The sequence below is a fragment of the Phoenix dactylifera genome, chromosome 10, assembly GCF_051530095.1.
Source record: "Phoenix dactylifera cultivar Ajwa chromosome 10, Ajwa_hap1_PhDact_Kaust_v1.1, whole genome shotgun sequence".
Classification (NCBI taxonomy): Eukaryota; Viridiplantae; Streptophyta; class Magnoliopsida; order Arecales; family Arecaceae; genus Phoenix; species Phoenix dactylifera.
This window is the reverse complement of record NC_143199.1, coordinates 27,951,382-27,979,350: the sequence shown is the minus strand read 5'-3', so window position 1 is coordinate 27,979,350 and position 27,969 is coordinate 27,951,382. Positions and strand designations below refer to the sequence as shown.

The window sequence follows — 27,969 nt, the reverse complement described above, 5'->3', positions numbered from 1 at the left end:
TTTTTGCAAGTGAGAGATATTTGAGCTCGGCTCAGCAACTTGTTGAGTGTCACAGTCCTCACAAAAAAATTGCTGACCAAATTTTAGTACAGTTTTGTACAGAAGCACTGCCTGGTACAGTATCACGGCCCAATAATTCAGAGCTTTTGAGCTCTCACATTCCACATGGGCCACTAAAAAGAAGCTGATGCACTGGGATACAAAATGAATGATTTTAACCTAAAAGTTATTGTACAGAACCAGGGATCAATTCAGAAAATTGGATATAGTTTTGCATTGTGGAAACTTAACATCTGGAGGGTCATGAGAAAGAAGAAAGGGGAAAAGAATAGGAAGAGCAAAGATAGGATAAACAGTTTTGGCAAGAATCTCAAGTGCAGCTCCACTACAAAACACTAAATTTACAACAATTTATATCCAATCAGATATATTAGAGAGGCAGAAGCAACACAGGACAGGGGATGAACTCTGCCAACAAATTTCCATCAACATGCTTTGAATGGATTGCTTCCATGCTTAAGACTACAAGATCTAAGTTCAAGTCATCAGCAACCTCACCTATAATAGCAGTTGGCTTCTTTCCTTCTCCAAGCCGCTCCATCAAACTGAATTCCTTAAAACCACCTGACAAAGAAAGAGCCTCAATCATATGTGACTGGTTCTAACTACTGGAGAGACAATTAAACAAAACCAACCTTCTGAAAGGTGCCATCTAATACTAGACAGTTGAGTGTCATGCTCTGGGATGGACTCTTTCAGCTTATCATCAATAACTGCAGGGAAGATCAAGTTCTATATCCCTTGAAATCCTTCATTCAAAGGACTATGCCACCAAAATAATTGTAAACAACTTGTGTATCTCTAGTAAAGTAGTTGCAACTGAAAATTCATACCCACGACTGTGATGTCCGCTCCATACTTTTTGGCCAGAGCAGTGGTGGTTGCTGCAGCCTGCCAAAGACAAAATTTTATCAAAGAAAACAAAATACAAAGAAAGAAAATTGTTACGAAAGGTGTAAGGGTTTAAATGTAATGTCCATGGAGCAAGAAAATTATCCTCACTAGATTCTTGAAAAAAAAAAGATTTTCTAAAGCTTAATATCTTTGGTAAGATGTCAGACTGGGTTTTAGGTCAAACAGGGATCTTGCAAAACCTAAAATTATATTTTGCGAGATACCTATACACCCTCTTTTGGCCCTCTAAACAAGTTTCCTTCAATCTAAAATTCCACATTAAAAACCAAATTTTCCATATCCAACCATATCCTTCCATCACAAGGAATGGTTCAATCACAAAAGCCATATACAACACAGGTATGCTTTCCTCCTTTCTTCTTCCTTTGCTTCGTCGACCTCCACTAGCTCCTGTGTACATCTCTCCCTCCCACTTCATGGGCCTGCTCATTCTCTGCTCCTCACTCCTCCAGTCATCCCGCAGGTTTTTTCTTCTTATCAGGTTTTTCCAGTCTCATCCACTATCCTCCCCACCCCTCCTCTCCCTCCTTCAAACTGTCCTTCCTATTTCTCTCTTTCCATAGAAAAGAAAAATTTTCACATTTTTCCTAAGCAGGCATAGATGCAGTGATCAATGGGTATATTGAGGACTGTGAGAAATAGAAAGAACCTGTCTTGTTCCCTCTGAAAGGTAAGGATTCCGATCAGTAACCGGAAGAAGCACATGCTTGACATTTGTGAAAGCATCTACAGCCAAAGCGCTTTCAGATTCATGCATCTCTGCCCTTGCTGAAAAGGTGACAGAAGAAGGATTTAGCTTTAAATCATATCACTTTAACTATAACAGCATCTATTCCACGTTTATCGGGTTCATGAATTCTAATATGCTTTCTAGGCACCTGCATCAACCCCCCCCCCCCAAAAAAAAAAAAAAAAAAAAAAATCCTTTTCCCTTGAAACACATACATACAGGGGAAAGAAAATGCGCACACATACACACAACACAATCTCATAAACATCTGAATTTGATGTGTTCACCATTCACTTGGATATATGTACTTTTCTTCTTTATTTTTTCATAATAAATTAAAAGAATTGTTTACAAATAATATAAAGAATAAACTATCCATTCCAGAAGGAAAGAAGAATCCATACAGAGGCCATCACTAGTAATTTATCTCCAAGAGAGAGAGAATCTGTTAAAATAGAGGGCCACAAAAAGCTGGAATAACAAAAAACAACAACGAGATTTCCTACATTTTATGCACAGGTAATGCTAAAATAAAAGATTTAGTCCATACATCTTAAGCTACTAGTCAGCATTATAAGCTTGATTGACAAATGAACGCTTAACACACTTGGCACATTACCTCCTATACCAAAAAAAAAAATTAGAAAAACTATATTTTCATAAATATCTAAAAAAAAAAAGGATAGACAAGGTACCACCGTACAATCAACTGTTGCCACATGGAATGAAATTCATGCAATTTCCATGTGCTCTAAAGATTGTTTAGAAGACTAGCAATTTTGATGTAGCAATGTCATAAATTACTTCTACCTGGAATGAAAGCCCTGAGCAAACCACTAATGCGACAGATAAGATTTTTGTTTAAGAGCCCATTTGGATGCACAGGAAGAAAATAAAATAGGATTAAAATCTGTAGTAAAGGACTGATGGTTTTGAGAGAATCCTTCAGGCAAAACCCATTCTGGTACTCATTACATGGATGATAAAAGGAAATTACACAGGGAAAGAAAATTGAAATCAGAACTAGATTAGCTATTAGAGAATTATATAGGGACAAGTTTTTGGATAGAATTGCGAGCACTGAACACTCTCCTAGTCTCCTTACTCCAAAATATTTTACTTCCAACATCAAATCCATATACAATATTATTAGATAGGTCCACATATCATCTCTTAGAACAAACTAGGGTCGACAAGAAACAAGAATTATCACCAAAAATCCTATTTGTTACGGATGGGCCACAGTTCATTTTTTATCATATCCGTGAAAGTTGAAACTTCATCCCTGCTGCATTCACCTTCTCTTTCACATTTTAAAGCCATAAGATGACCACCATCATGGATATCTAATAGCTCTAATATGAATCCTGCATAGATATTCAACTTCAAGGAAATAAATGTTTAAAGACGGAAAAGAAGAAAAGACAATAAAAAGAAACTAAACTAACTTATATACCACGTTCTAGACCCTTTGGATTAAGAGAGAAATGGTGGATGCAAGACCAAGCAATCAATTCCTTCCTTGCACAAATAAGCAGATGTTGAGAATCCAACCACTTGAGAAATGTAAATAGAAAGAAGAAACACAGAAAGAAACACCACCATATCCCATCAGCACAGTCATGTCCATCATATTATCTCCTTCCCCTTTGCATGACCTTGAATCAGGTAGGCTCAGCACCAAGGATACGTGGAAGGGAGTAGACGAGAACTGAGGGTTTAGGTGTGATGGGCAAGACTGTAGGACAATACCATGTTGCAGGCAGCAGACTCAAGGACGAAGGTGGAGATGGATTTTTTCAGGTAGAAAGCTGGGGATTCTGACAACTTGGCTGAGTGGTTTGGGAATGGAGAATAGAGATAGAGGCATTTGGAAAGTGGTGGAATTGCTAGAAATATTGCAGCGATGGATGGGTTGTCTTCGGGGTATGATGGGAATGGGGGAAGTGGTTTAAGCCCCTATGACATATCTTCATCTGCAAAGAATTTTCGATGTAAAAACAAAGAGACAAAGGGCTCATCTTTGAATAAGATAAAGAGTGGATACACAATGTCCCAAATGAATTGGCATGGAGAAAGGGACTTCATCTAACATGTAGAATTTATATTTGCAATGTACTGACCTGCATGCATGTAAAAGAAAAGAAAGCCAAGCATATTTTACCACATTATCACCTATTTATTAAGTCACTTTTCACCATAAAAGTAATCCAAACACTTTGCATGGTATGTATGTATGTACACCTTAAAAGTAATCCAAACACTTTGCATGGTATGTATGTATGTACACCTTAAAAGTAATCCAAACACTAGTCTTTTAGATTTACCATGAAAAAAGTACTGATGTTTGCAGATTTATGGTATTTAAAGGTATCCAAAAAGACCTCAAGTATATAATCTGTCCTTATTTAAGACGTTCAAGTTTCCAAATTGCACCATCTTAAACTTGACCCTACCACTAGGGAAAGGACCTCAAGTAATTCATCCACTGGCAGTTTATGGCACAGACATCCCTCAAAGCACCGTTCTAAAGAGTTTGACGTTTATGCCCTCCCCGAAGATGTCGCATTCCAAAAGATTAGATACATCATATGTTATTTTGTGGATTGAGTAATGATTCTTTTTATGGAAAAGAAATTCTTATTTTTTTATAGCACGGCTTTAAATAAAGTTGTCTCAAAGATAGGTTTTAAATAAAGTTGTCTAAAGCACTCTACTTATTTATTTAAGTTCCTCCCAATGACCTTGTCAAAGAGATCCTTCATTTTTCTCATGAAAATCTAAGACACGCTGAAAAGCTCAATGTGAACTATGCACTCAAGTATACCAAAAATGAAAAAGAAAAAGAGATGATCCAGTGTTTCTTCATTTTTATGTACATATCACACAGATAAGAAATCTTAAGAACATCTCCATGAAATGCTTTTTGGTATATGAATAGTATCAATCTTCTTTCCACCTGTAATCCCCTAAAACCCCACCATAGGTGAGACACTAATATTTCATACACAGGCTTTAGTTACTTAGCTCTAATAATCTAATTACATGGTCTAAAACTACATATAAGCAGTTAGTATCATATTCTTTTTCAGGTTGTCATATGGACTCTACCATCTAACTGGTTTTATTCATGTCCAAATCCTCTCAAGTAGTATATTAAGATCACTTCCCACTACTTTCACCCCTCTTTTGTCTCCTTCCCTACATTCCTACTCATCTATATACAACGGCTTAATAGAGATTGTTCATGGTGCTGATCACATCTCAGGAAAAAAGTAATCAAATGGTGCTTTATGTTAGCATTTGTGCTGTTCATATTGGCCTTTTGAGTGTATCAATACATAATGGACCTCGCTATTTTGAGTTTGTAACTACTTGCAGCCTGAAAAAGGGTAGTGTTGCCGCTCATTTTCCTCAAGTAGGATCTTAATTAGAAAAAAAAAAAAGTTTAACCATATAAAGTCATAAACTAGAAATGACCGTTAAAAATGTATGCACATTCACTCTTTCTCTCTTTCATCTTAATCATTCTCTTTTCTCATATTCCTCTACAACTGTTGAAATCCTTTAGCGTCCCTATCAAGGTGTACAAGAAAACATGAGGTCTCTCGAACAAGACCATATCTTGCAACAACTTCCAAACCTTTTCTCTCCAATAGAGTCAAGAAAATGCCAACCCATGTTGATTATAAAAGCAAAAAAATGTTAAAGACTGTCTTGTTAATAAATTGTTGACCCTGTATCACTAACCATGTGGTAAAAACATATGGAACAAAAAAATTGGCAACAACATCATATAGCCATTCTTTATTCAACAATCAATGGTCATGAGACACTCTTTGTAGCCAATAAACCATAATCAACATCATTTGCCAAAGCTAAAGCATCCCCAATTCCATCACCATACCTTCCATCCAACTTGAAACAGTTTTTCATCACAAACTCCTTGATGCAGATTCAAGTCAATCTCTTCAAACTTTTGTTAGATAGGATCCCCATGCCATCAAGCATGATTCTTCATTTTTTTTTTTAAAAAAAAAAAACTCTATGATTCTTTTCAAGTTTTACCACATCCAAAAACACCTATCTTTGTATACCTAGTACATGCATGGACCCTATGTGCTTATACCGATTTGAGTCATAAAACACTATGACCCTGTTTTTGTCATTTTTTTTGCTTTTATAATCAAGTTAGGGTGGCATAGAACTAATGCAGGTCAGATCTACTTTTCCAGCCGAAAGGAAAAAAGTTTCAACCACGCGGCCAAGTGAGGGTACATGACCATCTCTGAGCTTTGCATCAAGAACATGATGCCACCAGGCTACTTTGTTGATGCGCTGGAAGGTGATAATGCTCTTAGATTGAATCTAGAAAGCTTATTGGGTACATAGCACAGATCTACAGTAGAAAAAAGTTTCTGACCAACAGCAGAGTCAACCTATGCTATCACAAAAATCACATAACACTTCTAAGCGCTCGCATTCTGTTCAACATAAATTCATCTCTCTCTCTCTCTCTCTCTCTCTCTCTCTCTCTCTCTCTCTCTCTCTCTCTCTCCATTTTTTTGGATAATGAAATAAATCGTTAGACAAGAATCAATTAAGAAAAAGTTCACCTTAAATCTCAAAATTGGACATAATCGACTACATTAAACAAGGGACAAAAGGAAGAAATAAAAGTCTCCAGAAATCCTTAAGCATAAGGGGGAAAAGGTATTATAAGAACTTAAAGATCTCGCCAAGCATCTAATTAACAAAATGACCATTCTCTAGCTATAGCCTAACGATCCATGGATCAAAAATGCCAGCAATAAAGAAACTATAATCGAATACATCCACTAAGAGGCGATGCAATGGGCTATAAAAATAGCTGGATTAGCTGATACCTCTGTGCTGGTCTCCGCGGGAGGTGGAGAAGGGGTTGGCCGCCTTGGCCCGGAAGGGAGGCGGAGGGGGATGAGAAGAAGAGAGAGGGAACGAGAGGCGATTCATAGGCATCGATAGTGACCAAGGATCGGAAGCGGAATTGGGGTTGGGGCGTGCCAGAGGCAAGCGCGGCAGAGAGCAAGCGAGAGCCATGGGAAAGATTTCGAAGCACCTTTTCTTCTAACCCCTCTTCCTTTTTTTTTTTTCTTTCTTTCTTTCTTCTTTTTTTTTTTTTTTTTTTTTTTTTTTTTTTTTTTTTTTTTTTTTTTTTTTTTTTTTTTGATGAAACGGGCATTTCATACAACTCGGGTACGAATACATCCAATAGAGTCAGAAGACAAAATGCTCCGAAGAGCTCCGGGCAACTCATACTCGCCTGACCATAGGGTACCTCCTGAGTGGCTCGCAACAAATGCCGCCACCCAATCGGCCACCCCATTGGCCTCGCGATATACATGCATAGCCTGGAAACTAACCCCTCTTCCTTCGAAGAGAGAGCGACAGCGAGAGAGAGGATTGGGATGGTTGGCACTTTGGTTCTGGATGTTATTTTATATTAAGCGAAGGGCGTGAGCAGCTTCGAGAAGTACAGAGATGGAGAGAATAAAGTAATCCAAGCGAGGAGAAGCGACTCATCCTGGATTCAGCCGAGATGAACAAACGGGCCGGCCCAGCCCAAAATGTTTTGGTTGGGCTAGATTTGGATATCATTGGAATTAGCTCCTCCTCCTCCTCCTCTTCTCTCATGTTACAAGAGAACCTGTCCCTCCATTAGTGGAAACAATGAAGGCTCGTGGAGAACCTAGATCTAATCTTTTACGGTGGATCCGTAACAATCAAATCTAAGGAGCTAGTGATTTTTTTTTTTTTTGAAAACGAGCACGTCATACAATCCGAGTACAGATACAACTAATAAAAGCAAAAATAGGAAGTCTCATGATGCTCTCGGCAACTCTTTCTTTTCGATTCATAAAATATATGAAGTAATTGATCGTATAAGAAGCCATCGAGTCTGCAATCCTGTTAGCATCTCTAAATATTTGTCTAGTGAAGGCCACTGCGTCACTTTTGTAGCGTAGCTTCTGAAATTTCCAAGACCTAGCAACCCCAATAAAACCCTAATAAAACAGAATTGGCAAGGGCTCTCGACCGTAATTCTCGGTGGAGGAACTCAAAACCCTAATAAAACCCTAGACGTTCTTTCGGGCTCTCTACGAAAACCCTGACGCTAACCCTAATCTCGCCGGGGATGGCGTACACGGGGAGGATGCGGGAGCTGATGAAGAAGTACGGGAAGGTGGCGCTGGGCGTCCACTTCTCCAGCTCGGCCGCCTCCATCACCGGCCTTTACATCGCCATCAAGAACAGCGTCGACGTCGAGTCCCTCTTGCAGAAGGTTGGCCTCCTCAGCAAGGAACCCTTCGCCTCCTCCTCCGGCGGCGGCGGAGACCCGTCCGGCGACCCCGCCGTCGCGTTGGACAGCAACGATGCCCCTGCTCCGCCGCCTCCCGTTGGGGAGGAGAAGAAGAGGAACAGGACGGCGGAGTTGGCGGCATCGAGCGGCGGAGCGCTCGCGCTGGCGATCCTCTGCAACAAGGCTCTTTTTCCGGTGAGGGTTCCGATCACCATTGCCCTCACGCCGCCCATTGCCAGATTTTTGGCGAGGAGGAAGCTCGTCAAAATTCAAGTATGAGCATCTTTTGAATTTTATTTGTGGAAACAAGATTGAGCATCATAAAATTGGGTTTCTTGGTTGGTGCTTGCCAAGCCATTTGGATTTCAAGTTTAATCTATCACCATTTTGTGTACATACATATATATATATATGCATATGTATATATATATATGTGTGTGTGTGTACAAATACATACATATATATATATATATATATATATATATATATATATATATATATATATATATATATATATATATATATATATATATATATATATATATATATATATATATATATATATATATATATATATATATATATATATATATATATATATATATATATATATGTGCATACATATATATGTATATATATAAATATGTAGATGTATATATGTATATGCAAATACATATACATATATATGCATATATATATATGTATGTATATATATGTGCATACATATATATGTATATATATAAATATGTAGATGTATATATGTATATGCAAATACATATACATATATATGCATATATATATATGTATGTATATATATGTATGTATATATATGTATATATAAAAGATTCTAGTAGTGTTTGCACTTTCACTTCTAAGAGTCTGCATCTTTATTTCATAGCCCCTACATGATTATATGGAGAAAGCAATGCCTGGGAAAAACATGCTCCAATGATACTGTTCAACCAAGCATTTTCTCAAGGGACAACTCTATGCTTATATTTTAAATCAAAGCCCCAAACAACATTAACGACCATGAAAAAAGGCCCAAGTAACATTATAGGAATTTGCGGACATTATAAATGTCAAAGTGGTGAACATGAGAAAACAGTAAGCTAATCCTAAGCAGAGAATAGAATACAGAGAGAGGATAAGTTTAAATAATTTGCAAAAAATAATAGGAAGGTTTTAAAGTTCCCACTCACTAATATTTATGCTAGCACTTACTGATTTTTTGCCCTTATAGACAAGTAACAACATGCATCTCGTACCAGAGTTCATTTGAAAGATGAAGTCTTCTTTATTTCCAGCTCTCTTTATTCACCATCCACACACAAAGGCATAAACACAAGTCCAAAATGCTAAATTAAAACATTCACAGATATCACGATCGATCTAATCACCTTTGCCCATTAACCACCCTGCAGTCCAACCGCACTTCTTGTCCACCTGTTATTTCACTCATTTTGATCATAGACCTGACAAATGCTTCATTGAATGCTTCTTGCGAGCTAGCAAATTTGGAAACCAACCCTTTGGTCTTGGGATGAGTTAGAAGGGCTTGGTCTGAAGAGAACAGACTCTTCCCTTTCAGGAGTAGCTTGTAATAGACATTGTCGAATGTTGTGGTTGTGGAGTCCATAGTTGATCCTGCATTTTTCACCTTGTTATGAGTAGGGCACACCTTCTGAAGGCTTGCTGCGAAGGAAGGATTCATCGAAGGGTCGAGATCATGGCTAGCATCAAAGTTATGTATTCTATTCTGGAAGGAGGAGCAATGAGAGAACCCTAGGGTGTGTCCACCTACAATACATGCACGAAGAATGCTTTAGCCATGAGAAATTGTGGAATGACTTGCAAATCTGTTCTGAAGGAAAACAAAGACGGGAAAATGTGAGAGTTTGTAAGATGTCGATCTTAAAATAGCAAAAAAAGGTACCACATCAGCGGAGTAAGATTTTTGAGCTGTTCTGGCATTCTTATATATATATATATCACATGGATTGGATTGTAGGCGAGCTGTCAATTGGTTACCCTTGGAGATAGATCTCCTCCCATCAAAAGGGAGGAGATGCAACAACCAAGAGACAGAGTAAAAGCTTTCTTTTCTAGGCTTCAACAGAGGAAACCTCAAGACCAACTCATGGTTGTCCCACAAATGGAGATTGTTTTTTTTAGATAAGGAACATGGAACATGTTCCAACTCTGGCGTTTATTGTGTCACTACCTGAGAGTGCCACCAGATCTTCTGTGCAAAGGCCTCTCTGAGAGAAGCTTTGCTTCAGTTGGGAGAAGTTGAAGGTGGGAGCTGGCAATTGTTTCGTCTCGCTGGCCTTGGACACCCTCCCATCTAGTCTTCCTTTAGGAACCTCCCATGTGGGACCCCCAGACTGCAGAGGAATAAAAAGTCATCATGGTTATGAACGGATTTACATGTTGATGAATAGTTTATCTCACTCATAAGCTTGCATCTTAAAATATGGTTAGCTAAGTTACACAGGAAGATTAATAAACTCTTAGGACTCGTTTGGATTGCGGGAAGAGGAGGAAGGAAAGTGTGGTCAAAGAAAAAATGGAGAAATGTTTCATGTTTGGTTATAGTTTTCAAAGGAGAGATGAAAAAATAGCTTTTCTATGGGAATAAGAATCTCATATTTCATATGAAAGAAAAACTTGTGTGGGATATGGAAAAGTGCAATTTCCATCGGCTGGGAATTAGGATAATTTTTTTTCCAAAAATACCTTTAAGCTTTTAGAAATAGAATGAAATAAGGTCTTTCCCTTTATTAAGGGTATAATAGGTATTTTACATAATTTTTTCAAAAAAATATATACTCAACTAAATATAAGCCACTCTAGAATATGCTACTTTTTCATGGTCAACCAAACATATAAAAAGCACTTTCCAGGCATCCAAGCATCAGCTTTTCAGAAAAAACATTTCAGTGAAGGAAAATTGTTCTTGCAAACCAAATGAGTCGTTATTGCATTTCGACAAGAAGAGGGTTGTGCAGCTTTAGGGCTTGTGGAATGTGAGGATGGATTAGGTAGGATCAGAATACAAGATGAGGCTTTGACCCTAAAAAGAACATGTCCTGTTGGAAGTTGATTGCTAACTGTTTTTTGTTTTTTTTTCCCCCATCTTGTCCTAATATATAATGGGTATTAACTAGCTTGCTTGGGTCATATTTAAATATAATTTATTGGTGATTATACCATATATTTGAAGCAAATCATTATTTCATTAGAATTAGGAGATATAGAGATAAGATATAGAGATATTCAAAAGAGTGCTGTCCCTGTTGTATATCTCAAAATTGCCTGCTGGACATATATTAAAGAACAGGGGACAGTCTATTTGTCATGCACATAAACCTAATAGCCCTCAGATTAGGAATCTCAGTCAGCAAGTTGCAAGGGTGGGTTGTCAGCTCAGTTAATTAGTATCAAGGCCTACTAGTGTTATAAAAAGCTCATAGATGGACTTCCCTCATAGGTCATGTAAACTTAGATTTTATTAAAACTTAACATGTTGTTGAAAAACATATGTTTCCAAATAATAGAATTAATTTGTCGCACAAGCTTTTATCAGTGAAAAAAGTCCAAGTGCAGAAGAGGCTTAGATTCTGGCCTCACTTTGGTGGCAAATGGTTTGGATGAGTCTGAGCCTCAGCAGACACAGGAAGGATGCGAGGCCACAACAGACCTTGGCAACGATTTACTTACCAGGACCACTGCGTCTCTTGCAGCCAGAGCCAATATATCCGCACATGAGACCACACCTGGGCACGCTGCTTCCACTGCTTTCTTGGCATTGTCGATCACATAGAAGGCATGCAATGAGATGTTGGGAGGCCCATCCTTCTCTGCTGTGTTATTCCCCTCTGAGTTCAGTAACACTGAACCATCACAACCCTTCAACAAATAACAGATGCATATTGTTAGAAAGGCAGTTCAATTTCAGCATAATTTAGAGACAGAGACAGAGAGAGAGAGAGACCCTAATGAAACAATCATGGAAATGCATGCGAAGCAAGGCTGCAGAAGCTGTTCGGTCATTAGCCATTGCTTTCTTCACTGCCTTCGTTACCGCCGTCTCGACATGGGGGCAGGTCTTGGCATAGTAATTTACACTCAGAGCATGACCAACATGAACAAGGGAGAGGATGAGAAGAGAAGAGATCAATGCAGCCATCTCCTCTGCTTTTCTTTCAAATTTTTCTTCGACGTGGAAGGGGTGAGGAGAGATGGTGTATATATATAGTAGTGACAAGGGAAGATGTGTTGATTCTGGTGTTGTTACAGTCTATTGAAGGTAACTTAATTAAAAGTGTTTGGTGAGCAAGAATATTTCGTGATAATGGAGTACTGTTCTTGTTTTCTTCCTCGCAGTGTGAGTTTGCTCTTTTTTTTAAAAAAATTCTTTATGAAGTGTATGTGAGCTTCTGGATGATAGGATGACTGGATATCGTTAACTATGAGAAGAAAGAAATAATTTGACTTTTAACTTAGATTTCATTTGGATAAAATCACAGCTGGATTGAATTAAGATATAGGATGGTGATTTATTTTTTTTTTTAATGTAACGGCATATGGAAGTAATTTTTTTTACTGGACTAAGGGATTGCTACCGATCTACCACCAGACACTGATATAGAGTTATGAATCATGATAGAGAACTGGATGCTTAGAATCATGTCACTCTGCTGAGATCGAGAATCTTTCTGCCGACATTGTGTTCGACAATGCTACCCATGTCAATAACAAAACAAAACTGGAAATCAACCATGCTTCTAAATTTGAGATGCAAATTGTATGGTAGCAGCAGGCCATGATTCTAGCATGACACCCAAATTTGATTGATATAAAACAGTGAATATCCATTCGTTATTCTCGAAAACAAACAATGAGTCTCCATTTGTTGTCGTCTTTGTTGTCGTCGTTGTATGATTTGGTTGCTATTCTTTTAAGAAATATATGTTGTTGCGACTACAACATGCTTGATTCTGAAGGAGTCTTAAGATTAAATAAGATGAGACAAGTACTTGGATTCTAGAATAATTGCCAACACAAACGCAGCAACCATTTCCTTTGTCACTTCAGATTGGTACTTGCACCCTTAAACGGATTTTACCCTTTTTTTTCATAATAACAGTGCATTGTCACCTCCCTCTGTTCACGATAATGCCATGAAGGTCTTATTTTGCTAAATTCAACAAGCAAAGCACCTAACTTAGCTATGTCGCTTCACTTACAGCCATAACTTGCATCCCTTAAGGAGGAACATGGTGGGTAGAGTTGAGGTATCAAATGGCTTCGAGCTAGAAAGCTTTGTCCACAAGCCTCTTAACTTTATTATTATTCCCCACATCTACGTCGAGTCACTATTACGAGAAAGGTGATGGGATTTGGGTAAGTTTGGAGTAGGAGGAGACTGAAATACCAACAGCATGTCTTTACTCGTTCATGGGGTTCATGGATATCCGGAATTAAAATAGTAAGGCAGAGCTGGCCTATAAGATTTATGGAAGGAACTCGAGGGTCATATCATTCTTTGCTTCCACTTCATCTACTGATTCATGGACGATGCATTGTAAAGCGATTCTCGTGGTCATGGTTAGTTACGAGTTGAAAGGAATATCTTCCTTGGCTTGGAAGAGCATTTGACGCAGACACGGTACCAAGCCTGTGGATTTATCATTGCTTCCTTGACTTGTAATTTTGGATATCCAATAATTTGGCAAGTATTCACACCAAACTTGTACTTTCAATAATGAGTGTTTTTCAGGGTAATTCTACATTGCAGATCACTTTTTCTTCTTTACTCCTGGGGTGGAAGATGGGAAGATCAATTTAACTTTGTATTGATCAGGCTGTTTTTCCTTGTTATTTGGATCCTACTACAAGTATCTCCTTTTTGAGAAATCTGATGCATAATATAGTTTTTTTTAATGAAAAACATGCACTTTTTTTTTTTGTTGTTGCATAATATGATGGAGTTTTTTTAATTTGAAAAGATTTATATTTCAAATAAAAATAAAACCAACCTTATCCAACAATTTTTAGCCAGTTTAAATGCTTTAAAATACTTCTTTTTTTCATCCAATATCGCATATGTGAAGGTAAGTTTTATTGCTTAAATGAAAATCCGATCTTATGAAGTCTAAGTCGGACTTTTAGAGAAGTGAGCTGATGACCGCACATACATACGTGCTTGGTGTGGTTGGCCGTGGGGCGCTTTAGAACAAATCTTTTATTTTTTTTTCCAAAGTGCTATGACCCTCCTGTTTCTACTATTATTTTTTTCAATTATCTTCCTCTTTCCTCTTTCTTAGAGCGAGATCGGCGTAGACCTATACATAGGAGGCGAATCACATTCTTAGGGCAATGCTCTCACACGCTTCAATTTAGGCAAACTTTCAACCAATTAATTTTCAAAGTTTTATAGATATAAAATTTTAATTCAATTTATTATTTCCAAGAAAAATAGTAATTTTTAGATGCCATTCTACCAACATAGGATATGCTGGTGCCTTCTACTCTCTCTTTTTTCCCCCTCATTTTTATAAGGGCAACACATTGCAATATTTCATTCATTTTGAAAGATGAAGCCAAATTTTTGAATGGTTTGCACATCCACTTTTTATATGCACATAGTTTTGTTCCTTTTTTAAAAAAAAATTGTCATTGCAAAACCATGCAACATTTGTTTTGTGCATGGCATGTGAATGTAGAAATGTGTTATCTAAATAGAGGAAGAGAATGGAGTGACAAACTAGTGCCATGAATGAGGTCTAACAATACCAGTTAGGGTATGTTATCAAGGTTCAACTCAGAAAATAAGAGAGCTCTAACGAGCCACGGTGGCCTCAAAACATTTCATCCGGTTTGAATGGACACTAACAAAATACAATTTTCAAGCTTCCGTAACCCTTTTAGCAACCAAGGATGTTACGTATTGAATTACTAGGATGCACACTTCACAATCACAAGAAGACAACGAACAGCGGCCACTCTTGCCATGTATTGAACTAACTGCCATATGGGATGATGGATTTGAAATAAAAATGGTGGATAAGATGCTAGAAAAAGTAATAACAGAGCAAGAGGACAACACTTTTGAATGATTAATGACTTTGGAGAGGTAGGTTCTTAGTGAAATCAGTTGATTATAGACATCGCCATGGCTGTTGGTGTATTTAACCCATCTTGCAAGAGCATAAACGTGTGCACTTGGAGCTTTTTGAAGTGGTGAAACTTGAGCAAAATGTTATAATATAAAAAAGATAGTGATTGCAGTTTAAAATATGCAAATAAGTACTTTTGATGCTTTAACATAAAAAGATTCCCCTGTGTTGATGATTGAAGCAAAAATGAAGTTGCTACATTTGTTTACCTTCGTTTTTTCCTTTGTTAAGGGATAATGTATCTTTGGTCCCTAGTTTTTTTTTTTTAATACTTTGTTTGATGATTCCAGAATGGAAGAGAAAAGTTGGGTTCTCTTTACAAATGTTCAATGGGCTGGGCCAAGATTTCAGACTCTACGACCCGTCTAGACCGGAAGCCCAGGGAGTCCGAAATAGTCAGATTCTCTTACGACACGTGTCAGATTCTTGTTTGCCAAATCTGCTACGCAGTGGGCTGGCCCATGCAGCAAAGATCTGTCAATAGCCCATCGCGGTGGAGATCGGACTCCCGCCCCCCTCTCCTCTCTGCGAGCCCCGAACTCCGAGATCGTCCGGCCGCCGCCGCCGCCTCGAAAAGATGATCGTCTGCGTCGCCGTCGTCGGCCACGAGGTCCGTACTCCCATCTCACGCTCTCTTGCCCCTTGCCCTCTTAGTATTCATCTGACGGCCGTGATCCGTGGCACAGAACAATCCGCTGTACCTGCAGAGCTTCACGGAAGCCGACGATGCGCTGAAGCTCCACCGCATCGTCCACTCCTCCTTGGACGTCATCGACGAGCGAGGTCCTCTCTTTCCTTCTCCCATTCACCTTCGATCGAGTCAAGAATCCTTTTCTATAGGGCCTTCTTTGTGAAGACGGCAAATAGATCACCGGATTGCTATTCTTTTTTTTTTTTTTTTTACATGGTTAGCGGATTGTGCATCGATATGGTGAAGCACAATCTTGAGTCCCATTATCGTGATCTTTGTTTATGCGAGGTAAGATTGCTAAATCTCCATGTACATGGGAGATTTAGCAGTAGAATGATAACATTTTGTAGGAATTTGTAGTAATTCTTGTATGAATGGTTTTTGGTGTGCGTATTCCACCTACCCTATAAATCAACATATTGAAAAACTTCATAACTTACGGCATGTTTCTGTTTTTGTTCTCAAAAACACAAGAAGAAAAATGAAATAGACTGAACAACATGTATGATCAAATCCTTTTGCTTTTTTTTGTTTGTTTGTTTATTGAATTTTTAGAGGTTTTGGCAATTGGCAGCAAGATTTATTGCTTTCAAAGAGAGTGAAAATAAAAGCAAGAAATAGCAAGAGTCTTGTGCAAATGCTATCTTCAACATCCATCTCTATGTGGTGTTTTACTAATATGATGAGACAAAAATATAAAAACAACAACAGCACCAAACAGGCCCTCAGCTCCCCCCACCGCCGCCCCACCAAAGAAAACCTCTAAGTTAAAGCCACATCAATGTTTTACTTTTTTTCGGTGCATTTAGCATTACTGTCTTTTTATTTCATTTCAGGAAAAGAAGGGAAAAAAAAAAGCTTTGCTCATCAGAATCTCTTTTAGATGTCATACACAGCTATCATATTCTCGAGTGAAGTTTCAACACTCTGTTTCTCCTATATTGCTTGATTACATACACCAATATTTGGTCATTTTTGCTTTTTCCAACATCAAATGCATATGCCTATGCTCAACCCAACTGAATGAGATTTATTGACTTTCAAAGTAATTGGCCATTGTTTTAGAAAGGCTGCATACTTGTTGTTACAATTATCTATGGATAGGTTGAGGTACTGTAAATTGGAGTATAAGATAAGCATCACATTGACTCCAGTCTTTACTGCATTGATATGTTCTATTTGTGCCTTGCTACCTACTATATTATGATGCTTGAATGTTGTTTTTCTAGTTTTTTGTTGCTCCTTGATTCCAAATATGTACGTTGTTGGACATGAATGTTGCCTTGGGGACATAGATATGGCGTCAGATTTGCTATCAAACATCACAACATGGACACATATGTTTTCCTTGTGATTGTCGGTTTCTGAACTTCACTGTTCCATTGGAAGAGTCTTTGTGAAGATTTTAGATGTTTCTGTGTCCAGTTAGTGTTCTTGCTCTAGTTTTGTTGGCTTAGTACTGCAGATCTCACCAGACTCCATAGAGGAGCATGCCTCTTTTTAATACATAAACCATTTAAGATGATCCACTTTTTGATATGTTTTCTGAAGTGAAATGGATTTATCTCAACGTTCGTATTCTATATGCAAGCAATACTGCTACCATACACTCATGGAATTTGAAAAACTTAAATTGATTGGCGAGCCTTGCAAGCTGTGATGCCATGTGCTACTCATAAAGCCTCCAACATAAATCCAACTCTATTATCATGCATGAGTTAAGTCACGAACAGAAAGCTTATTTTTTGATGAGTACAGATGTTATGGCATCATGGAGAGGGAAACTATCAACATATTTTCAGAGGAATAAATAATTAAAAAATAACTTAATGATGGATATATTTCATAACAAAAATATGTATATATGCATATTCTCATAGCTAGGTTCTGATGGATGAAACGAATGCTGCAAATTGTTCACCAGAAAGGACACGGAGACAATATCTTCATTTCTTTGTCCTTAATTAAGGTGCAAGCTTTACGACCTGTTTCATACCTGGAAGATTTGAAAGATCAAGGCCATTACCTCTTAAAACATTAATTGTTTGTATCTGAATATAACTTATTTTCTAGATCAGTTAAAAACATATTTTACAGTTATGTAAACAACTGACATTAATTCTTTATTGATACTCAATTTTTTTCCAAAAGAACTAACAAAAAAATGTGTAAAAATTGGATTATGAGAGAAAAAAAATAAGAGCTTTGTTCATTTGACGTCTTGGCTTTTAAAGGATCAAATGTTATTGAAATTTTTTGGAAGTAGCGGGCATGGCATTTTATTAGAAGTATCAAGTGGTCCACGCAGTTAAATGATGCCATCATTACATGTTAGAATAAAGGTCAAAGATTGTTATGTCACATCATGGAGTATACATTGATCCAGAAGTTCTGGCATTTGTAGCTATGCGGACATTTAAGTGCAAAACTGTTAATGCTTTTATTCACCAAGTCAATAAAATTATATTTTAGTGCATGCCCAGTTAAGGCCCCATTAATCACTAAACTTTGACTAACTTTATGCTTGGTTCACAATTACAGATTTTGTCAGTAATCTTGTTGGATTGGTTTTAGGAATCTAAAATTCAAGATTATGAAAGACTTGTTCTTCAAGTTTGTTGGGCTACCACAGTAGAATGGAGGCCAAAACAATTTTCTCCACTTCAACCCCTTCGCCCCAGTGCATCTTTAGCAGCTGATGTCTTGCTTGTTTGGAGGATTGTTGTGAGTAGGCTACACCAATTTACAGTAATAGTTTCAGGGTTGTGGAACACCAATGCACCCTGATCTTGGTGGTTTTCTCCATTATTCTCCTGCAGCTCTCAATTTTTTATGTTCCTTCTCTTCCTTGCTCTTAGATGCCATTATTCTTAAAGGGGATGTTGCTGATATATACTATTGTAGATCCCACCATTGATGGAAGCCCAAGGGAATTTGTTGCAGCCTTGCGGCTAATTTGTTCAATAAAAATTGTTATCAATATCAGTCTCACCTTGTTCCTAAATTGTCTTTATGTGGTGTTAATAGCTGATTATGTAAATACTTTTGGTAGTTTTGTGGTTGTTAGCTGGAATACAACTTTACCCCTAATTATTATCCCAACCATTTGGTAGTGGTTTTATGGTTGTAAAAAGGAATAGCTCCTTAAATATATTACTCATGATAATATAAAATTATATGCAGCTTGTGTCTTATTTTGTTCCTTTTCTTTGACAGTAAATAATCCCAAGAAAAGTGGATCTACTTTAAATGAGACATTTCTTGGTCTTCTGTATCCAACAGAGAATTACAAAGTGTAAGTTTATTGGAGTCACTTCTTTGTTGGGTCTGATGTGCAAACACTGTGCACTTAGAGCATTGTATCCTTTGCAGGTATGGGTATCTGACTAACACAAAGGTCAAATTAATCATGGTTATGACTGATTTAGATGTCAAGGATGCAGATGTAAGAAGTGTAAGTTTCCTACACATGATGTTCAACTCTTACTAGATCTGCCTTCTTACTCCGTAATTTATTTGATTGAATTTGATGGAAAGGGTTCACATGAATGTAGACATACCACTGATAGTTTGGTCTTAGGATGTCACCACCATAGTTTTGTTGTTTATGTAGTCTCTTTTGCTTTCATGCTTCATAGAAAATTAAATAGGTGCTGTCTAAATAGGTGCTGTCTTCATTCTTTCAACTTGCAAAATTATTACTGTTGCATCAACATGTATTGTATTGTTTAGGTGGTATAATTAATTCCAACTTCTTGATATAAGTAGCAAGATTATCTGAATGGTAGCCAAAGAAGGATTGGTGTCTGAACCTCTGCATTACATTCCGTATCTTGCTAGTGCTAGAACAGCATGTGTTATGGCAACGTGCCCAACTCCCTCCAGGCAGGGGAACTGATACCCGTGCATGCTAATGCATGCCAAGCACTGACATGGTATGTCATGGCACAACATGTATTCTGCAAATGCCCACCCATCATATGGCACTTACAAACCTTATAACTAAATGCTTCGTTGTATGATATCTTTAGATGAAGTATGGGGCATCACATGTTATCGAGTACATATTGCAGGATGACCAAAGAGGTCTCCCCTTCAATTGTTATCATTAAAAAATAAAGAACATTTTTTAAGTTATAATCTTGAGTTGATGTAAGTAAAACATAAAAGGAATAACTAAAAAAATTGTTCCTCTTATTAAACGATAATGGTCATTTCCCTGATCTAATGGTGAAGCCAAGATTCTGCTTAGTGATCCATATACTTAAATAAAAATATTTATGCATATGTTGTGTAGTTAAAACAGGTTGACCACTGTAAAAATATAATCACCACCTAAATGCTTAGACAAAGCAGACAGCCAGATTCTGTGGTAAATCTTGTTTGTCCTAGATTCACTTACAAATTTAGGCATTCAGTTAATATATTAGGAGTGCACATTTTCCCCATATTTTAGTTTCTTGCTTTCTTAAGCCAAAAGCATGTTTTAGAGTACTATATTGTCAGTTATTGAACTTATGCTACGAAAGGGCGGCCAGTGCATAAGGCTCCTACCATTGTAGGGTCTGGAGATGGTCAAAAGTTCACAACCTCATCCCTGCATGCTGAAAAGCTATTTCCATATTTCGAACTAGTAACCTCCAGGGCATAATGGAGCAATGGAACAACCTTACTGTTGCACCAAGGCTCACACTTACAAAGTGCTATGTAGCAACAATTTAGAATTGAAATTTAATTTTAGCTATTGGTACCAACTACATTGAAATAGATGAAAGGAAGCAAAAATGCATGCTTTGCTAGACTTTGGCAGCTGCTTTTGCCTCTTCCTCTTCAAAGACTACCGGCCTTCTGCTGTTATTATCATTCTTGACTGAACAACTGTAATATAGATCTGCTGCTATTGCTAATGAATCAAACCCACTCCTGTAAATTAATGGACTGTGAAGGAATTACGCACAATATTGCTTCTTCTTTTCATCATTTTAAAAAACTGAAATATATGTCCACAATTGTGTGAAATATAGCAAACTCAGAGACCCAGTTAGTCAATGTAAAGCAGATAAAGTGAAAAAACACATCGCAAGCAAAGAAAGTACAATACATGAGAAAGAAAATGGAAATCAATACATACCTGCTCTGTGGGGATGACTTCACTCAGCTGATCCAGTATTCTATTCCTGTTTACTGAATGCCTTACAGATCTGCAGCAGCTTTTAGCAAATCAAACCCAGGCCTATAAAACTTAAAGGATTGTGAGATAGATATATATATATATATATATATATATATATATATATATATAGATAGATAGATAGATAGATAGATAGATAGATAGATAGGTATAGATATAGATATATACATATATGGGTACATATAAACATATGTATGCAGGAGTTTGAAATAAATCAACACCTGTGTTGGTCAGTGTGAAATAGGTGAACAGTGAAATCACCTGAAACAGCAAAAAAAGGACATTAGCACAAATTTCTTTTTTTTTTTTTTGTAAGAAAAAAGACTAGCATGTGTCTGCTTTGGGAAACTTACTCAGCCGAAGAACCCAATACTTGTCACATAGACAATTTTCTCCTCATTATTCTATTGCTAAATGACATGAAATCCTAACATCTTTTATACTTGATAAGGATTTAGCACTTGATGACTGGACCTTTGATTCACAACTCAGGTGGACTTCAAGTTGCTTGTCAACAGGTAGCTTATAGCAGGCAGGTTTAATAAGAAGGTGTCTTAAAGGTGGGCCCTTTCAAGAGTACAACCTCTCGTTCTTAACAAAATAGGAAAATGCATCAAAGCTGCATACGAGAAATCTTAATAGTGTAGAAGCCAAGCCCTTTAGAGAGAGGCTAGAAAATGGGTAAATGCCCAAAGCCTCATTACGTTCATTACTTTTCTTCATTTTGAACTCAAGCACTATATTTTTTTTCCTTTGATTACCAAAATACAAGCCCTATTAGAATTACCGTTAATGAATGTTAAGAGCACCAAATCCCTATTCTTGCCATGATTGGGAGTCTACAAGAAAAAAAAAATGTGATGAAGATTGCCTTATTCCATATTTTTTTAAATGCCACCCCTGTTGGCTGCAATTGTCTTCAGTGCTATGTGAAGTAAATACTTCTGTTGCTGATAAAGTAGACACTTTCGAAACTTATAAACCAGACTGTAAAGTTCTAATTTTAGGGTTCAGATGTTTCTTCTCTTTTTCCTTTCTTTAGTATGTTGGAAGCTAGAATGCAAGTAGGCTGGTGAGCAGAGCATTGTCATAGAGTTTCGGATGAGAAAAACATTTAGCTAGCGGAGAACTATATTTGAATCAAGCTTTCTCTGTTCATAAACCTAAACATTTAATTTAGTTAATTTATATGTAGACTGCTGCAGCATCACCTTTAATTCATACTTCAATCTCAAAGAATATGGAATTTTTAGATTGATCAATTGAAGAATATTTAAGGCGCCCTTCAAAAGAGTGGGGGCCTGACTTTTGATGATTGGCATTAAAAGGTGGCCAGAGAATGAAATCAGTCCACATTTGTTTGTCCATTAATGGAAAAAGTCACCCCTAAACTTTAATGAGACGAGGCTTTGGTTGTAGTCAATAGATAATACTGCTTTTTCTTTTTGGTTACTTAAAACTAATAAAGCCTCTATAGTGAGGGCCTGCGTTACGGCTCTGGTAGTATGGCTTATGCCTTTGGACAGAAGCAATACGTCGAGTTATTGCAGCCATAGGGACCTAAATTCCCAACTAAAATGTACTGATAGTTTTGTTATGATATAGGTATTCTGCTTTGAATGGGATTTGAGATTGCCTCTTTAGAAAGTTGAACAGTTATAATCATTTTTACAGCAAATCTAGTGGTTAGAGACTCCATTTTTATCCTTCAAAGCAGTCTCTACATAGTTGAGAACAAAGCTGTGGAACTTGCCACAGTATATTGATGTTTCAACTCTGATCTTGTTGGTTGCTCAGTTTTTTAGGAGGTTCCATGCTGCATACGTAGATGCTGTCTCCAACCCCTTCCATGTTCCAGGGAAGACGACTACCTCCAAAAGCTTTGGACAAAGAGTTGGTAGCATGGTCAAGTCCTTTGGACCCGGTGCGACTGCATAAGAACATCACATTTTGTGAGCTTGGGTTCAAATTAAGTCAGTTGCGTCAGTGGAAAGGAATGGCCGTTGTTCTTTTTTTTTGGCTGTCAGAATCACTCTCACTTCCTTTTTAGCCCCTATTTTCTTAAATAAAGTGCTTTTAGGAAAAATATATCTGAATGAGATATTTTGTCACGCCATGAAGCTGTACAAGGATTAGTATTACGAATGGTTTTAATTCTTGCATTGGATTTTTTAAGCAACAACCTCTTTTCTTAAAAATCCTCAAAACACTTTTTCTTTTGGGCTTCACTGAGATTTCTAGTAATGAAGTGAATTAGATATGAGGGGCGTGTTTTGTTGCGATCTGGTCTTCAGTTGGATACTCTTAACGAATCATGGAATAACGGCTACTCAAAAGTTGGTAGAGGTGTTTGTGCAGGGATTCTGCGATATGGTTCTGGAAGTTTCCGGTAATCGCCAGATAGGGACACGCAATAGGTTAAAGCTATGAAAGAGACAAGGGTGGAAGGGATAAACCACGATCGGATGAGCGATGAAACACGAAAATTAAAGGACGACTTGCTTCAGAATTAAACCAACTTCTCTTATTGGCTTTTTAGACTAAACATATATTCAGGAAGAGCTGTTATTATTTTTTAAATTTTATTGAATGTATTTGTATTCGTAATGTATAAAATATCTATTTTAGCAAAAAAAAAAAAAAAAAAAAAAGAGCCTGGATTTGTATGCATGAATACTGAAACTTGGTATCAGATCATCACATTATCAATAAAAAAGCTGTTAAGCTTGTACATAAACAGTACCAAATAAACAAAGATATTATCTATAAGTTTGAATGCTCGGAATGCCCAATCCAAATATTTTTCATTTTTGCCTAAGTGGAACTTCATTTATCCAGAAGATTTAATATTACGAAACCTTCTTTTTTATATTTTTTTTTAATTGGAAATTTGCAAAAAAACTCCCTGCAATACTCCTTGTCTATGCATGCATGCCACGTCCATATATATAATTATATGCGTGCACGTTCAAAAGCAGAGTTTGGTAAGTAGTAACACGCACCGGTAATGTTTCTCCTAGAAGTTACTGGGGGATGAGAAGACGCCGTCAACTCACCCACACGACGAAATTAGAAAAATTTACATCAAGAACCCATTTCAGACTACCTTCTACATTCGTAACCCCGCACCGTTCCTCCTCTTCTCCCGACGCTGCTCTCCATTCCGCCTCTTCTTCTCACGGCCGCCGCTGCCGCCGTCGATCGGGGCCGTGGCCGCATAGAGATCGTCGATCAAACGATAACGCGGCCTCCTCCGCCGCGAGGCTCCACCAATCTCGCCCTCGTCGTCGTCGTCGTCGGCCTCCGCCACCATCGCCGCCAGCGCCGGCCGCGTCGTGTTAACGGATCGAGGAGAAGAAGAGGACGACGAGAAGGACGAGGAGGAGAGGGTCTTCCATGGGACGACGCTGCTGCTGCTCTCGCTGAGTTGGACGAGGTGCTCCGCCGCCGCCAGCTCGGTGGCCGTGAACAGATCTTGGGGATAAGGAAAATAAGAAGGGATTGGGATTTGGGTGGGAGGTGGGAATAAGAGAGAGGAGGAGGTCTCGTGGAGGGTTTCCATTTCTCTCGCTTCGCGTTCGATTTCCTCGTTGTGGGGGGCGTGTCTTTACTTGTTTGTTTGTTTGAAGGCTCTAAATAGAGGCATTTCGAATTCCGATTCCGAGTGGAACAAGGAAACCGACTTGGAGAAGGATTCGTGTTGTGGTGTCTCGCGGAGGAAATTAAAGGTGTAGTGTGGTCGCCTGTGAGGGGGACAGATGGGCCAATGAGACGTTAGCACGTATTGACTTATGCTTTTCTCCCCCCCCCCCCCCCCCCCTTTTTTTCCGCTGTCTGGATTTGCGGTGTCAGAGGGGATAGAAGGTATCGGCTATGAACGAGGGGAGTGGTTGGATGGATAATTTAACGGGAGATATTTTTAAGATATGCACGGTGGTGCAGTGATACGGTTTTTCCAAAGGTAAGATGGCCACGCATCAAGCCAAGATGCCATGGGATAAGGATGGTGCAAACGTGTTATGTAACAAATGTAAGGCTAGTCTACTAATTTCCATCTTCTACGAGTCTTATCAGCGCCCAATCTGATTTCTTGTCCGGCCATTTTGGAATCAGGTCCAACCCACTAGCAAATTTGGTCGGAACGCTAAAATTTTTAGATCGACTAGACCGGCCAGGCGAGACAAGATAGGGTTAAGCATGATGTGGCGCAGGTCGAATTTGTCTCAATTTCATTGGATATCATTTTGGTTCATTAATACAAGATAAAAGAAAAATATACTATTCATTTTATGTCTAATGGGAAAACTAATGAGCTAATAATGATCTTCGTCCACCAATCCTAAACACAATGTTAATGTGCACGGTGCAAGTTGGAGGTTCAATCTATTTTTTTTTCTTTTTTTCAAAAAATAATGAAGTTTTTCAAATGGACTAACTTTTTTAACCCAAGTTTATCCTGTGTAACTAATCTTAATAGCTACTGAAGGGCCTATAAGAGTCCAGCCTATTGGCTGGGTTCGGATTGTATTTTTTGCACACGACGTCGCCTGATAGATCATGCCCCACATAGATCCCAGAGAACTTCAAAATTTTTATTCATCTGACTATATGACCTTGAAGCACCATTGCACGGTTCAATGGTGGATTTACACAAACTAAGGTGAACCCTTTATCACGAAAGATACAACCCTTATCCTCCATATTCTCTTTGGAGACATCCGATAAAAAAAGAAAAAAAGAAAAAAAGAAAAATGACCCAACCCACGTAAGGGCTAAAAGTAGCTTTCTTCGGAGCTGCTTGTATTTGCTTTGGTCAACCCACTTACGCAATTAGCTCTCAACTTTAGAACCGTAAAAAGAAACGCCTGTGTTTCTTGCTTATTGCTAAAGATACCTCCTTATGAACGTCTTTCCAAACTACTAAAAAAAACCAATCTAACACAGAGAAAGCCTCCCGCGCATTCACACAAAACACCTTAAGCTTCTCCCAAGTGGAGAGGACGTCCCTAACATTCAGTCTTTACCTTGTAGGATGTGATAATTGGAATTATATAGATAAGTTACCCTTAAAATGTAAAATATTTTCCACCTTTTATAATCTTATCATCTCTCCTTCGCCGCCTTCTATATATCCCACAGTCTCTTGCTCGATTCTAATATCTGAGCATTGCTAGAAAGCTCTCCTTTATTTGCATGCTATTAAGTATATATAACAGGCCTCTTTCTTTCTTTCTTTCTTTAAAAAAAGCACTGTTCTTTCATGTTACTTTTGTTATCTTTGTGAGCTTATTGGTTCTGCTTTATTCTTCAGCCTACACACAGTTGTTTACAAACCTAATTAGGATTTTGTTCACTCTTTTGAATTAATTAACTATTAAAATTATTTCACTATTTGTGTGTCAAATTAACATTAGTGTTTTTCTTTATCGATGCTCAGTCTGTCTCGAGGAATCTTCTTCTACATAATATGTTAGCAGTCTTTGCCTCTTAACATTTTTGGATTATTAGTTTTAATATATAGAGTAATAGAACTATATAATATATACATGGATTTCTTCTTACTTTTCTTAACAACTAAGAGAAGCTAACTACAAGTTAACAAGGAGGTACTGTAGGAAATTTCATAGCAAAATTTTAAACAGCGCATTCTAAACCAGTCATCTATGCCATTACTGTTTTAATAGCTAAATCTGTTTTTATTGCAAGAGTTCCAATGCATTACAACATTTTGTACTGAATATCTGATTTTTATCTTTTAGCAGTATGACCCATATCTAAAAAAGGAAGGCATAAAATTAATCTTGTTTAATATAATAAATATATTGAAATAACAACTGAGGAGGCTAATTTTTGGCTGGCATATGTATTGTTAATTACTGGTAAATCTCAACTTTTATGTGTGGTTTCGCTTTGCGTACTTGAATTACTTCTCTTCAAACAATCATGTTTGCACAAGTAAAACTTATTATTTTAGAATAATTTTAGAAAATTATCAGCTAGACTCAGTCTACCACGTCGGCTATAGACTACGTCAATCACCGCTTCCCACGTCGGGCTTTCAGGAAAAAAAAAATAAAAATAAACCAGGGTTCTTTTTCCCCCAAAACTAACGGCTACTATGATTTCCACCAGCCTAAATCCCAACCAAATCACCCATCAATTCACCCCCTTAAGGCTAGGCTTCTTTTTTTTTTCCCGCTCGTGCATGGCATCATTTCTCTCCATCGACTACTAGAAAAAACAAGGGAGATAGGAAAAGGAGACGCCTTTGTCCTCTTCCTCTCCTCTTCTGTGATCAATTGCCATTTCTGGGATTTTTTTTCCCTCGAAATGCTCTCTTTTTTGATCTCTCTCGTTGGTTCTACAGCAATCGGTGGAAGGATGGCAACGGTGAGAAGGAGGCCAAAGACTAAGACCATGTACACACTGGGTTTCGCATCCCTCCTCCGCAACCAGCTCGGCATCCACTTCTAGATATCCCCGACGACTGCGAAGTCTTCCTCAGCCTCCCCCACTTGTCTTCGGTATGCTCAACATCGCCAAAGTCCACCCCATAGAAGAGGAGTCCGACCACCTTGACCCTTAGCCTTCTCCTTTCCTGAGAGGCCACTTGCAGTCGGAAAGAAGCGAGAGTGCCTCCCCAGTCCTTTCCTTCTTTATACCACTACCTCCTTTTCTCCAACCCCTCTGAGCACTGTCCCAGACACCACAAACCCCTGCGATCTCCTCGAGGAGGAGGACGACCATCCTTCGCCTATGCATGCTGCCGTACAATATGTTAACTATATATAAGTTGTATACGAGTTGTATTGTTAGCTGTTTATAAGCTGTATACATGAGTTGTATATGAGCCGTTCA

General features: G+C 38.0%; 5 protein-coding genes across 6 annotated transcripts; 2 read left to right on the top strand and 3 right to left on the bottom strand.

The window, feature by feature from the left end:
• Positions 1 to 249: 249 nt before the first annotated feature.
• Positions 250 to 7,203, bottom strand: LOC103724124 (uncharacterized). Its single transcript, XM_088705789.2, has 6 exons — positions 7,119 to 7,203; positions 6,592 to 6,827; positions 1,625 to 1,743; positions 894 to 951; positions 696 to 773; positions 250 to 624 (listed from the first exon to the last, which is right to left on the bottom strand). The coding sequence occupies exons 2-6, from the start codon at positions 6,782 to 6,784 to the stop codon at positions 431 to 433; spliced, it is 642 nt and encodes a 213-aa protein (XP_088561915.2). The 5' UTR covers positions 6,785 to 6,827; positions 7,119 to 7,203; the 3' UTR covers positions 250 to 430.
• Positions 7,204 to 7,347: 144 nt separating this feature from the next.
• LOC103722755 (uncharacterized) lies at positions 7,348 to 8,414 on the top strand. The gene has a single exon (XM_017846655.5). The coding sequence runs from the start codon at positions 7,881 to 7,883 to the stop codon at positions 8,322 to 8,324; it is 444 nt and encodes a 147-aa protein (XP_017702144.3). The 5' UTR covers positions 7,348 to 7,880; the 3' UTR covers positions 8,325 to 8,414.
• A 659-nt stretch (positions 8,415 to 9,073) lies between these two features.
• LOC103722765 (peroxidase 64-like) lies at positions 9,074 to 12,840 on the bottom strand. Its single transcript, XM_008813443.6, has 4 exons — positions 12,043 to 12,840; positions 11,769 to 11,957; positions 10,270 to 10,432; positions 9,074 to 9,845 (listed from the first exon to the last, which is right to left on the bottom strand). The coding sequence occupies exons 1-4, from the start codon at positions 12,235 to 12,237 to the stop codon at positions 9,442 to 9,444; spliced, it is 951 nt and encodes a 316-aa protein (XP_008811665.5). The 5' UTR covers positions 12,238 to 12,840; the 3' UTR covers positions 9,074 to 9,441.
• A 2,731-nt stretch (positions 12,841 to 15,571) lies between these two features.
• LOC103722746 (uncharacterized) lies at positions 15,572 to 23,287 on the top strand. Of its 2 annotated transcripts, none has more exons than XM_017846569.5 (5): positions 15,572 to 15,839; positions 15,916 to 16,012; positions 19,137 to 19,215; positions 19,293 to 19,374; positions 22,917 to 23,287. In XM_017846569.5, the coding sequence occupies exons 1-5, from the start codon at positions 15,807 to 15,809 to the stop codon at positions 23,010 to 23,012; spliced, it is 387 nt and encodes a 128-aa protein (XP_017702058.2). In that variant the 5' UTR covers positions 15,572 to 15,806; the 3' UTR covers positions 23,013 to 23,287. The 2 variants fall into 2 exon arrangements, with proteins under 2 accessions (XP_017702058.2, XP_008811643.2); XM_008813421.6 differs by having other exon boundaries at positions 22,909 to 23,287.
• Positions 21,250 to 24,743, bottom strand: LOC120104410 (uncharacterized). The gene is made up of 2 exons (XM_088705790.2): positions 24,218 to 24,743; positions 21,250 to 21,372 (listed from the first exon to the last, which is right to left on the bottom strand). Exon 1 carries the CDS (start codon positions 24,671 to 24,673, stop codon positions 24,221 to 24,223), a length of 453 nt encoding a protein of 150 aa, XP_088561916.1. The 5' UTR covers positions 24,674 to 24,743; the 3' UTR covers positions 21,250 to 21,372; positions 24,218 to 24,220.
• Positions 24,744 to 27,969: the final 3,226 nt, after the last annotated feature.